This window comes from Pteropus vampyrus, unplaced genomic scaffold (genome assembly GCF_000151845.1).
Source record: "Pteropus vampyrus isolate Shadow unplaced genomic scaffold, Pvam_2.0 Scaffold99, whole genome shotgun sequence".
NCBI classification, from domain to species: domain Eukaryota; kingdom Metazoa; phylum Chordata; class Mammalia; order Chiroptera; family Pteropodidae; genus Pteropus; species Pteropus vampyrus.
The window spans coordinates 3,259,287-3,271,613 of record NW_011888880.1 but is presented as its reverse complement, the minus strand read 5'-3'; the positions used below and the strand labels follow the sequence as shown (position 1 = coordinate 3,271,613).

The 12,327-nt window shown below is 36.1% G+C and overlaps 1 protein-coding gene, 1 non-coding gene and 1 pseudogene across 2 annotated transcripts in view; 1 reads left to right on the top strand and 2 right to left on the bottom strand.

Annotated features, from left to right (window-relative positions):
* Positions 1 to 12,327, bottom strand: part of CSPP1 (centrosome and spindle pole associated protein 1) — a 107,824-nt gene that overhangs the window by 93,903 nt on the left and 1,594 nt on the right. The window contains exons 2-3 of the mRNA XM_023533289.1: positions 5,779 to 5,887; positions 3,796 to 3,895 (exon numbers count right to left, since the gene is read on the bottom strand). Coding sequence (XP_023389057.1) covers positions 3,796 to 3,895; positions 5,779 to 5,877 — 199 coding nt within the window. The 5' untranslated portion in view covers positions 5,878 to 5,887. The remainder of the gene's footprint in view (positions 1 to 3,795; positions 3,896 to 5,778; positions 5,888 to 12,327) is intronic.
* On the bottom strand, positions 4,074 to 4,209 carry LOC111742728. The gene has a single exon (XR_002781441.1). It is a non-coding gene; the product is annotated as a small nucleolar RNA SNORA42/SNORA80 family (small nucleolar RNA).
* Positions 9,826 to 9,944, top strand: LOC111742700 (annotated as a pseudogene).

The following is a 12,327-nucleotide window of genomic DNA, read 5'->3' as shown; positions in this document are numbered from 1 at the left end:
GAAATATTACTCAGCCATAAAAAAGAATGAAATCTTGCCATTTCCAACAACATGGATGGACTCAGAGAGCATTATGCTAAGTGAAATAAGTCAGGCTGAGAAAGACAAATACTGTATGATTTTACTTATAGGTGGAATCTAAAAATAAAAGAAATGAATAAACAAAACAAACAAACTCATAGATACAGAGAACTGATGGTTGCCAGATGGAAGGAAGGTTGGGGGAGTGGGTGAAAAGGGTGAAGGGATTATGAAATACGAATTGGCAGCTATAAAAAGTTACAGGTATATCAAGTATAGCATAAGGAACATAGTCAATAATACTGTAAACACCATGTATGGTGTCAGATGGGTACTAGACTTATTAGAGTGATCACTCTGAGGTGTGCCAGACCTAAGTTTTAAAAAAAATTAATAGAAGCATTTCTCTACATTAATGGTCATTAAACATGAAAAGGTGACTTATGGTAAGCCCTTAGATAGTTTATACTAAAGACATGGCACAGATGAAGACTGGTCACACCAGGAAGATTAACCATGTGATTAGACGGGTGGACCTTTGAGCCACCTGACATTAGTCTGACCTCAAAAGAAAGAAGGTCAGGAGTGTGAGCCGCATGGGCAATGATTCAATCAGTCATGCTTACACAATGAAACCCCAGTTAAAACTCTGGACATTGGAGCTCAGGTGGGCATCCTGGTTAGCAACAGTCTGCATACTATCACATATTGACGTGCCAGGAGGGTGACACATCACTGAGGCCAACACACTTCATGTTTGGACACTCCCACACTGTGCCATGTGTCTCTCCTGGTGGCTGCTTCTGATTTGTATCGTTTTGCTATAATGAAACTGTAATAATAAGTATAGCACTCTCCTCAGTTCTGTGAGTCATTTTAGTGAATCACACTTGAGGGGTTATCTGTAGCCAGCTGATTAGAAGTGAGGATGGCCTGTGGACCCCTGAACTGCAGCTGTGTCTGAGGTAAGGGAAGTCTCGTGGAGAACTGTGCCCTTAATCTGGGAAGTCTGGACCAACTCTGGGTAGTTGGTGTCAGAAGTCATTGTAATGCTCCTCAAATCCTTTTATGAGGTATAAATGGTGGAAAATGAGCCACGTGGAAAAGCATTGCCCATGAATAGCATCAGTATCTAACAAATAAATTTATAAAATCATGACAATGTAGTGTTACATGAGATTTGTACTATCAGCTATTGCTGTCACTAGCTAAAATGAATATTGCCCCTTTATATATTATTGACAGCTACTATGTTTAATTACTCATTCCAAGTACAGTGTCACAGAGCTTTAATTCAATATACAGTTTCCAAACAACCTTTATTAGTTTGTTTTATAAATCCTAGATGAGATCACCTAAGGAAAGCTATTGTCAAATCATTTTACATTTTTCCTAATATCAAAAATTGTATATTTTGCCTAATTTTAAGGCCACAATTATTCAGGCAAAGTCAGTAAATGAATGCTAATGAGGTATAAAATTAGTCAAATCATAAATTATTCTTTAATAAGACTCGATGTGCATCAAAAACAATTCCTGCTTCAGTTGGCAATAAAAGAAACATCCCATGAAAATTAAATTCTACACACCCAAGAAAACTGTTTATTTTTGCAATGGGGACCTTCATTCATGCGTTCAAACTATCTTTTCTAAGCACTAAAGTGCCAGGCCTGTGCTAGGCAGTGAATACACAATGTCAGGCAAGCTGGTGTGCCATTGCAATACAAGAGAGAACCCAACCAGTTAGAAACTGTCCTCCCAGAGAGAACCAATGCCATAGGAGCACAAGGCAAAAATGGCCAACACTATTTTGTAAATGTAATAAAAGGGTGAAACTGTCATGCAAGAAACAAGAAGCCATTGGAAGGTTTGAAGCAGAGACTAACACGATCAGATTTGTTCTTCAGAAGGATATGAATGGGCAGTACAGAAACTTAGTAGAGAGGGGAGACGGCAGAACAAAAAGAACACAAGAAAAAAAATCTAAGTGAGACGATAGAGACCTACATAAAATAACATCTGTAGGATTGGAGAAAAGTAAACTTATTTGAGGTTTAGGCATTAGAATCAACTGATCTCTGTAATTACTTGCTGTGGGCTAGAGGGAAGGCAAGGGTGACCAGGCAGCCAGCTCACAAGAGCACTAAAAGTTTGAGAGAAAGAAATTCATTTTTGCACATGTTAATTTTGAGGCCATGACATCCAAATACAGATAGCTGACCAGTAGAAAATTAGATGTACGGATGTGAAGTTCATAAAAGAAGTTGGGAATGGGATAGAGATTTAGGAGTCATGAGCAAATTGATGGTAAATAAAGCCCTGTAAGTGAATGAGGTCACTCAAGGAATGTAAGAAATGAAAAGAGGGCCTAAGACAGAGTCCTAAGGGACCCCTACCAAGGAACAGGCAGAGGTCACTGTAAGTTAGACTTTAAATTCTCCATCATTTGTGACTGTAATAACCAAAGAATAATTCTTAATGTAATTCTCAAAAACTACACACCTACTTTTAAAAAGATGTAAAAGAGGTCAGGAAATTAATATTTACTTTCCACCAATTATGTGCCAGTCATCTTTTCATATGTATTCAATTACTGCCACAATAACTTTTTATGATAGATGCCAATTCTTAAGATGAGGAAACAAAGAGCTTAAATAATTTGTATCAGGTCACAAAGGCATGACAGCCACAACTCAAAGCAACTTGCATCCCCAGAATTTCAAAGTAATTCTGTCTGACCTTAGTGCTTGAGAGAACCTAACACTAAACTTTTAAAATATGTCTTGAAATAGTCAAATTTTGATTCATAAAAATTTAGGACTAAAAGATAATCTACCTTCTTTATATTACAGATAAAGAAATTGAGGGCCTTAGAGATTAAGGGACTGAACCAAAATATGTAGAATATTTAAGATCACCAAAGCTGTACGTTAGCCAATAATCTGTAAGAGAAACAGATCTGAAAGTGTTATCTATATATCCAATACTAAAAGTACAGCATTCACTTTCAGCTGTTTTTTTAATAGACACAAAGAATCCACTAACTATTCAGTCTCTAAGCAAATATCCCTTGGTACCAGCAGCATATAAATGCAAGGCAGCTAACAATTTAAGAATACATCAGTGGTCACAAAAAATAGTCCACATGTGAACAATGCTGTAACCAAATGAATTCATCATATTTGACTTCTTTTATGTGAAAAAGTTGCAGTCGCCATCAATAATACAGAGGATACATTTTTTAAATATTCATACGTTTTCTTTTAAAAGGATGTATACCTACCAACAAGCCAAAATGGAGTAAAAAGTTCCAAATATTTTCATGTCAAACCATAACCAAAGAATCAGTATAGCTGCAGTATTAATTTCTTTACAAGTCCAAGATAGTCGTCAATAATTAAAATGGTCTTTCACCAAATAGCATTTTGTATCAATCATCTGTCTTTGATTTTTAAATAAAAGCAAGTCCACCATTTTCATTCAATTAACATTCTTTCTCACACACTCTCCATTCAATTTTTTCAATTAATTTTCAATTATGCATATTTACTGCTATAGTTTCCTTAAATCATAATCAAGGCAACAACATTTAAAATAGGTACAAGGTCTTCGGTATGTATTATATTTCACATATAGTCCATACTGTCACATGTAAGATTCCAGAAAGGAAAGTTACCCGACTCTAAAAATACCTTTTCTCTGACAAGACAAAGCTCTTTCACAACAGTCTGCTAAGAATATCTTAAAATCAATTTAGCACACCTAGTGACATACCTAAGGAACCCCTGGTCTGTTGACTGTTTGGTGGTATGTTTTCTTTAGCCATGGAGATTAATATTTTACTGTTTTCAGAAAGCTTCTCTGATGCCTTTCCCTGAAAGAGACATAATATTTACAAAAGCGAGGAGGGGGGAGGAACCTACAAAATAGACAATTCATCTTAGTACTCTTATTAAACAACTTGACGAAATTATGCAGTACATCAAAGAAGAAATTTAACTGTACTGTTTGAGGAATTAACCAAAGGTATTTTTTTTTCTTTTTTTATTTCACACTATACAACCCCCTTCAGTGCTCACAGCCCACAGGTAAGGGGCTGGGCAATGGTTTGAGGCTGCAGGTTACTCTGGCATGGGTCCACTATGAGAGGCCCACAGAGAAGGGCCCGCCAAAAATCTGTTACCATGCCTGAACCAAAGGTATTTAAAACTATAATAAATGTTCTAATTTTTAGCTCATTCACTCATCAACAAATATTAGTACTGAATTCCTCCCAGGCACTGTTCCAGGCACTATAAATACATGAGTGAAAAAAACATACAAGAATCTCTGCCATCATGGAGCTTATAAACTACTGTGGAAACAAACAGCAAATATAGTATGTAATTAAACTATGTAACATGTAGAGACCAATAGGGAGGGGCTATGGAAAAACCAGAGCAGGGTAAGGATGCCCAAAAATGATGGAGGAGAGGCTGCAAGGCCTTTCTGAGCAGGTGATATTTGAACTAAGACTTAAAGATTATTACTATGTACCACTTAATTATAGAAATTATAGCAAAGCTGTATTTAAAGTTATGTAATAACTCTTTCCAAACACTGTACTAAGTTCTAAGAACTGGAGAGTAGTTAAGAGAATGGACTTTGGAACTGGACATGTGAGGATTCCAATCCTGAACCCTTCACTGTGTGCACCCAGCCGAATTACGTAATCCCTTTAAGCCTCAATTTCTTGATCTGTAAAACAAAAAGAATTCTACTTCACAGGGATATTGTGACTGATTGAGATAATACATGTAAAGTCCTTGGCACAACTCCTTGTACATGGCAGGAAGACACAGTATGATGGTTATGAGAACAAGCACTGGATTGAGGTTGCCAGGGATCAAAGCCTAGTTCTACAATCACTTTAGTTGCATACTTACCTTCCCATTGCCACAGTTTACTCATTTGGAAAATGACAACAGTACTTATCTCACAGATTCAGGTGAAATATCAAATATGTATCCTCATAAGACTATGCCTCCTCCATATTTAGCACACAATAAATGTTAGCTATGTAAGTAAGCCCCTTTATAATTAGGGTATCCATGTTATTTATCATCTCATCCATACTTTTGTCCAGGACAAATGCTAAAATAGATGAGACACTAGGACAATAGGTAATCCAGGACTGTCTTGGGCTAACCAATATATAGAGGGTTACTCTCATTATAATGGACCAATGGCACAGATTAATCTACATCCTTCACCTTATTACATACACTGAACCCAGGAGAGAAGGTGCCACATCTGTCTAGATTAGTGCTGTATTCTCTGAGCCTGGCACAGGACCCAGCACAGTCTGAATAAGTATCTGCTAAACAGATGAATCACTCTTTTATCAAAAATAGGAAAGCTTAAGAAAGCTTTTTCAGACATTGCTTTCAGAAACATTTTAATAAACTTATATTCTGAAAGTATACACAATAAGAGAACTATTCTAATAAATTCATTCAAAATAACTTTTGTTGATATCAAAAAAATTTTAGTAAGAAGATAGGAGAACCTGTAAGATAAAACTCCACAGAAGAAAAACCGCATTCAAAATTACTGACATCTTATCCAGAGTCAGGCTCTGAGTTAGAATGACTGCACAGCCACAATGAAGTATGAAACTGAAGATTTTCACTCTGAAGAGGATGTTTCACATTTATACAGGGCTAATCATCAGAGACACTTTTAATGAAACATGTTCGAAGAAAATGATTAACTTACCTTCATTTCCATGTAAGGTGGGTCATTTTCCAATTCTGCCTTATCTTTGGCCAATTTGGCTTTTTGCTCTTCAATAAATTCATCCAAATTATCCGCCATTTTGCAGGTACTTAAAAAAAAACTTTAGTGAGCATGGCTATAGCGATATCAGAGTATTTTTAGACTAATTATTATCTGATCAAGATGTTGCCTGATTTCTGCACTACTATTCCCTTGTAAGAAGCGGTCTCTAAGGAGACATTTTCAGACTACGCAAAATCCTGCTCCTGATCAAAATGTCTGAGATTTAGCAGCAACTGGTGATTCTTAACTGATCCAATCTTTGATTCTAAATGTCTGCAAAATGCTAATTTTCCAATTCCACCACTCCCTGCATATTTACCAGTTGGCACTTAACCATTTTATTCCTTTGTCCAAATTTCTCTGCTTATTATCAGTATGAATTCGTGAATTCTTATTTTTATCAGTAAGCCCTGGAATTGTTTTTAAACTCATAAGCTGTTGTTTCTATTGCAGAATAAACTTATATACCATAAAAGGCACCCATTTTAGTGAATAGTTCCATAAGTTTTAGTAAATGCATACAGTCATGCAATCATCACCATAATCACTATTGATAACGCTTCCATCACCCCAGAAAGTTCTCACATGCCATGTTATAGTCGATCCTCACTTCCAACCCCACCACAGGCAACCATCTATCTGCTATCTGTCTCTATAGTTTTCCCTAACCTGGAAATTTCATGTAAATAAATCATATAATATGTAGTCTTTGGTGTCTGGCTTCTTTCACTTAACATATGCTTTTGAGATTAGACCTTATAGTAGCATCTATCAATAAGTAGATTTTTTTTTTATGCTAAGTAGTATTCCATTGTACAGAAATACCACATTTTGTTTATCTATTCACCTACTGCTGGATATTTGGGTTGTTTCCATTTTTTGGATTATGAATAATCCAGAAATATGAATAATTCTATGAACATTCATGTATAGGTTTTTGTGTGGACTTATGTTTTCAATTCTCTTCACTACATACCTAAGAAGGGAACTGCTGAGTCCTGTGTAACTCTGTCTAACATTCTGAGGAACTGCTAAGCTGGTCCCTCTAAGTGTGTAGTGACTGTATCATTTACATTCCAACCAGCAGTGTAAAAATTAACTTCAAACAGATCACAGACTTAGATATGAGAACTATACAACTTCTAAAAGAAAACATAGAAAATATTTGTAATCTTGGGCTAGGCAAAAATGTCTTACATACGACACAAAAAGCGAAACAACTGATTAAAAATCGATAAAAAATAGATAAACCCTCACATGAGGGTTGCAATTTCTACATTTCCTCACCAATGCTTGGTTATTTTCAGTCTTTTTGATCTTAGTCTTTCTATTGGGTGTACAGTAGCATCTCGTTATGGTTTTAACTTGCATTTCTCTAGTGACTATGATGTTGAGCATCTTTTCATGTGCTTATTTGCTGTCAATACATCCATATACATAACCATTAGCAAAGTATCTTAAACCGACTACCCATTTTTAAAGCTAAATTTTCTTATTATTGAGTTGTAAGATTTATATATAAATATATAGTATATACTTATATATATATACTGGATACAAGTTCTTTTTCAAGAATGATTTGTAGATATTTCTACCAGTCTGTGGTTTAAGTTTTCTTGATAATGTCTTCTTTTTCAAGGTTTTGTAGAGCAGTTCTAAGCTCACAGCAAACTGAGTGGAAGGTACAGACTTACCGTATATACCCTGCCCAACTCACACACAGCCTCCCCGATTATGAACATCCCCCACCAGAGTAGGGTATTTGCTACAACCCATGAATGCACATTGACACGTCGTTATCAACCAAAGTCCACAGTTTACAAAAAAGGTTCACTCTTGATGTTGTATATTTCATGGTTTTGGACACAGTGTATGACATGGATCCACCACTGTAGAATCATACAGAGTAGTTGCACTGCCCCAAGAGCCCTCTGTGCTCCACCTGGCCATCCCTCCCTCCCCTCTAACCCCTGGCGACCACTGATCTTTGTACTGCCTCCATAGTTTTGCCTTTTCCAGAATGTCATATAGTTGTCATCATAGACTATTGGCTTCTTTCACTTATTAGCATGCATTACTAAGGTTTTTCGTTGTCTTTTCACGGCTTGATAGCTCATTTCTTGTTGGTGCTGAATGACATTCCATTATCTATATGCATCAGTTTGCTTATCCATGCCTTCACCTACTGAAGGACATCTTGGTTGTCTCTAGGTTTTGGCAATTATAAATAAGACTGCTATAAACATCTGTGTGATGATTTCTTAAAAGCAAAAGTTTTTAATTTTTATAGTCCAATTTATCCATTTTTCATCAATTTTAATCAATTACTTGTGCATTTTGTGTCATACGTAAGGACATTTTTGCCTAGCCCAAGATCACAAATATTCTCGTTTGTTTTTTTTACAAATTTTATAGTTCCCTAAGTCTATGATTTGTTTCAAGTTAATTTTTGCAAATGGCGTAAGGTAAGGGTCATCAAGGTTCAGGGTTTTTTTGCATGTGTATATAAAATTATTCCAGCCCCATTTTTTGAACAGACTATTCTTTCCTCATATAACTTTTTTAAAATATGTTTTTCAAAAACCCACGAAACTTAGTGACTAATTAGATATGTGGCAAGAAAGGAGCACTGATGCCCAGAAGTTTAAATCCTATAAACTAAATGTGGATGGAAACCTGGACACAAATAAGTTTGAAGAAACTAGCTGGTTTGGAAAGGTGTGGTTTAGATAAGGTGGAGCTAGTAAAACGTGGTAATGGAAATTTCCAGCAGATTAGAAATTCAAGGCTCTACTTCAAGGAAGTGGACCACAGTAGAATGTTTACGAGTTAACTATTTTAAAAATGATAGTTGAAGCTGTGGTAAATGAGCACAGACAGGGGGGGAAAAATGCTGGGCAATGTTCATTTGAGGGAGTGACAGCAGAAGCTAGAAATAATACAAAGGAGGAGTAATTAAAAAAAAAAAGATATATAAAAAACCAAGTCGACATAATTTGTGGAGAAAAAGAGATACAAAAAACAACCAGTCAGCAATATCAAAAGCAAGAGAGTTAAGGGAAAAAAGCATCCACTGAATTTAATGTTTGAGGGATAATGTAATCTGTGAAAATGCAGGAAAGAAGCTTTACCTGAAAAAAATATGCTGAAACTTGTATCAGTGTAGTATATAATAGGAACTTCATTCTATTATTTACTTCCAAAAAGAACACAAGATTTTAAAATATGGCTTTAGCAAAATATATTCCAAACCAACAAAAGTTAGTATGTTTTAGCAATTTTTAATTTATTTGTCACAAAAGATTTTTCCTAGTAAAAATTCAAAACAGCTCAACAGCAAATGATACTTTTCATGCTAAAAAGTCACTTTTCCAAATCTGACATGTCTGATAGAAATAAAAGATAATAGGATTATATAATATATATACTTTGCTATAGAATTTTATATAAAATTTAAGCGGAAATGTAATTAAAAAAAAAAAAAAAAAACAAGCCTCTTTCACTATGACCTGAGGCCTCCACATAATTCTGTTAATGACTATTAACTTAACATGTTCATTTAGTTGTTGAATCAGACTTTGAAAGAGCTCTAGAATTTATGAATACTTAAATGCAACAGTAACCATAGTAGAAAAACACATTTTTAAACAATGGTAGTATAATATATACCATAGCTAAAACATGACATTTATGATATTTATGTTTAATCATTTCTAATTTTGTTATACTATCCAATCTGAGTATATCTCTACTATTAAGCTGAAGAGTCAAAGACACTAACAAGCTTTCTCATGAAATGTCCTCCAAAGAACACCAGGAACACTACTGCAGTTAAACTAGTTGAGTTTATTACTCATTGCATCAACATGCAACCTTGATGCCCACCATGGGGAGCTCTAGAGTGCTTTAATAAGAGTGTTAAAAAAGACAGGATTTGGGCTTGTGTTAGGTGATTTGGAGGAGGGTTTAAGAAATCAGAGCTTTGTCTACGGCCATGCCACCCTGAACACACCAGATCCCGTCTGATCTCAGAAGCGAGGCAGGGTCGGGTCTGGTTAGTACTTGGATGGGAGATCACCGTGGAATACCAGGTGCTGTAGGCGTTTAAAAAAAAAAAAGAAAAAGAAAAAGAAATCAGAGCTTTGCTCAGTACCGAATGCTACCAGGAAGTGAGGGTAATTCTATGATTGGACATCTTAGTAAAAACGGATCTATAGGGTGAGGCTAAAGCTGTAACTAATACAGGCAGCAGTCACTCATAGTAGCTGGGAGAGTGCGTAGTAATGTTTGGCATTTTGTGGCTTAGACAACATTAATGTTTTGTCTGTGTTTGTACACAATTACTGAGTGGTATTGTTTTTCTCTTGATCCATCACGGACACAAAGCAGCCTCAGCCTCATCTGATGTTGATGTTCTGTGCAACTGTTTATCTTCAACAGAACACGAGGCCTAAGCAGGTAAATTCTTAGCAACACCAAGGCTTTGGTGATAGTACAGCCAGCTTCTTGCTGTCGTGGCCACCTTTCTCTGTCTTACTCTTAAAAGCATGTGGAAATTTTCATAAAACAATTTCAAATACAAAATCATTCATTAAGTTGGAAAATCAGAGACTGAGTTAATGGGTACAACCTAAGTAAAAAAGAGAATAAGAATATTTGTAGTTTAGAGATTAAATTATGAGAAAGATCAGCTGAAAGAAACCTAAATGGAATTCTTTATCTTCCTTCGCTCTACAATATAAAATCACTCTCAACTTTTTTCAAGATGTCACCAGTCCCCCGCCCCTCAGTAGCTGTGTCCATAGTAAGTAGATGATAAACAGTTTTCAGGAAAACAGTTTAAAAGACCTAGATTTGAAACCCAATTCCATCACTAATTGACTGTATGTGACTGACCTCAAATATGTTCCTTAACCTCTCTATCCCTGTTTCCTCATCCGTCAAAGAGAAACATCTACTCCAGTTGTAATGAAGAAAAAACCAAAGTAATGCATGTAAAATGTATGGCACACCTGACATGTTGAAATCAATGAGTCACAACTGTTTTATTAATTCTTGTTATATTTTTGTAATCTTTGTATACATCAGTACTTACCTTGTTTTAAAAAGCTTCCAAAGTACACTGAGATTTAAATCACCAATAACTGATACTTGGTTATCATAATCCAAATCAACATCTCTAAATCTTAAAACTTAAGCCTTTAGACTTATCATACAAATACATATAAGCAGACCAGAACATACTCATTCTGCTAAGGCTAGGCAAATCTAAAAACCAAGGAGGACCCAAAAATAACTGAGTGTGCCAGATTCCCTCTCTCAGTTTAATCAAGCACAAAGAAAAGGAGAAAATGTTGCTCCCATCCTTTTCTCTCAAAGTGCAAATTTCCTTCCCACTATGGAAGCACGAGGAATAGAAAATACCCTCCTCCAACAGAGGGTGTTGTTCTAGATGCTGAAGAGATGAACAGTATGGGATCCTTGCCCTCAAATTTGGACAAGATAATGCCCCCTCCCTCAGTGGCTCACAGTCTAGCCAGACAGGAATTTAGGGATTCAGTATGAGGTACCCATAAAAGATCCAGTGGAGGTATCAAGAAAATAATTTTAAATGTCTGGAATTCAGAAAAGAGCCCAAGCTAGAAAAAGAAATTAGCAGTTTTTAAAATGATTATTAAAGCTATAGAAGAGGTTGCCTAGAAAAAGAGAGCCTAGCACAAGAGAACAGGACTGAGGACAGAAGAGTAGGGAGTGACAACACAGGGGAGGAGCCGGTGGAAGAGTCTCAGAAGAGGGAGGGATCAGGGGAACCAGGACAAAGTTTCTCATTTCCTGCCCACCCAGACATCTTCCCACCAAATAAAAGGTGCTCAGTCTTTTTCTCCTGGCACATGAGCAACTGACTTCCATGGACACAGCCGTATTTTAACAAATCCCCCTAAACAATGCTAACAACTAAATATCATGTGGCTAGGGGTAGAGAGGGAGATTGGGGATCAGGATACGAAGAGAGTAAATATAGGCATACCCCCGTTATACTGCACTTCACTTTATTGCACTTCACAGATGTTGCATTTCTCTACAAATTGAAGGCAAGACTCTCCACCAGCAAAAGAATACAACTGGCTTTATTGTGGTTTTATGGAACCAAACCCACAATATCTCTAAGGTATGCCTGTACACAAAAGCACTATTAAGTCTGTTAGCAGCTGTTAAGAACACATCATTAATGGTGACTAAAGAAAGACAGTAGTATAAATTACATAGCCTTTGGGTGATGCAAAATTGCCACAACGCTTGTGCAAACATTTCTGTCTCCCACTCAGGAAAGCAATCAAAGTAAATCAGAATGATGTTTAAAAAGGTTATCTGAAATCTGCTCAAAGTTTTAACAGATAATTCACATTTGTCTGAAAACTTCATTTGAGAAAAACCATACTGAAAGCATCGTTTCAATTTACCCTATCTAAAACCACGGGCTCCCTT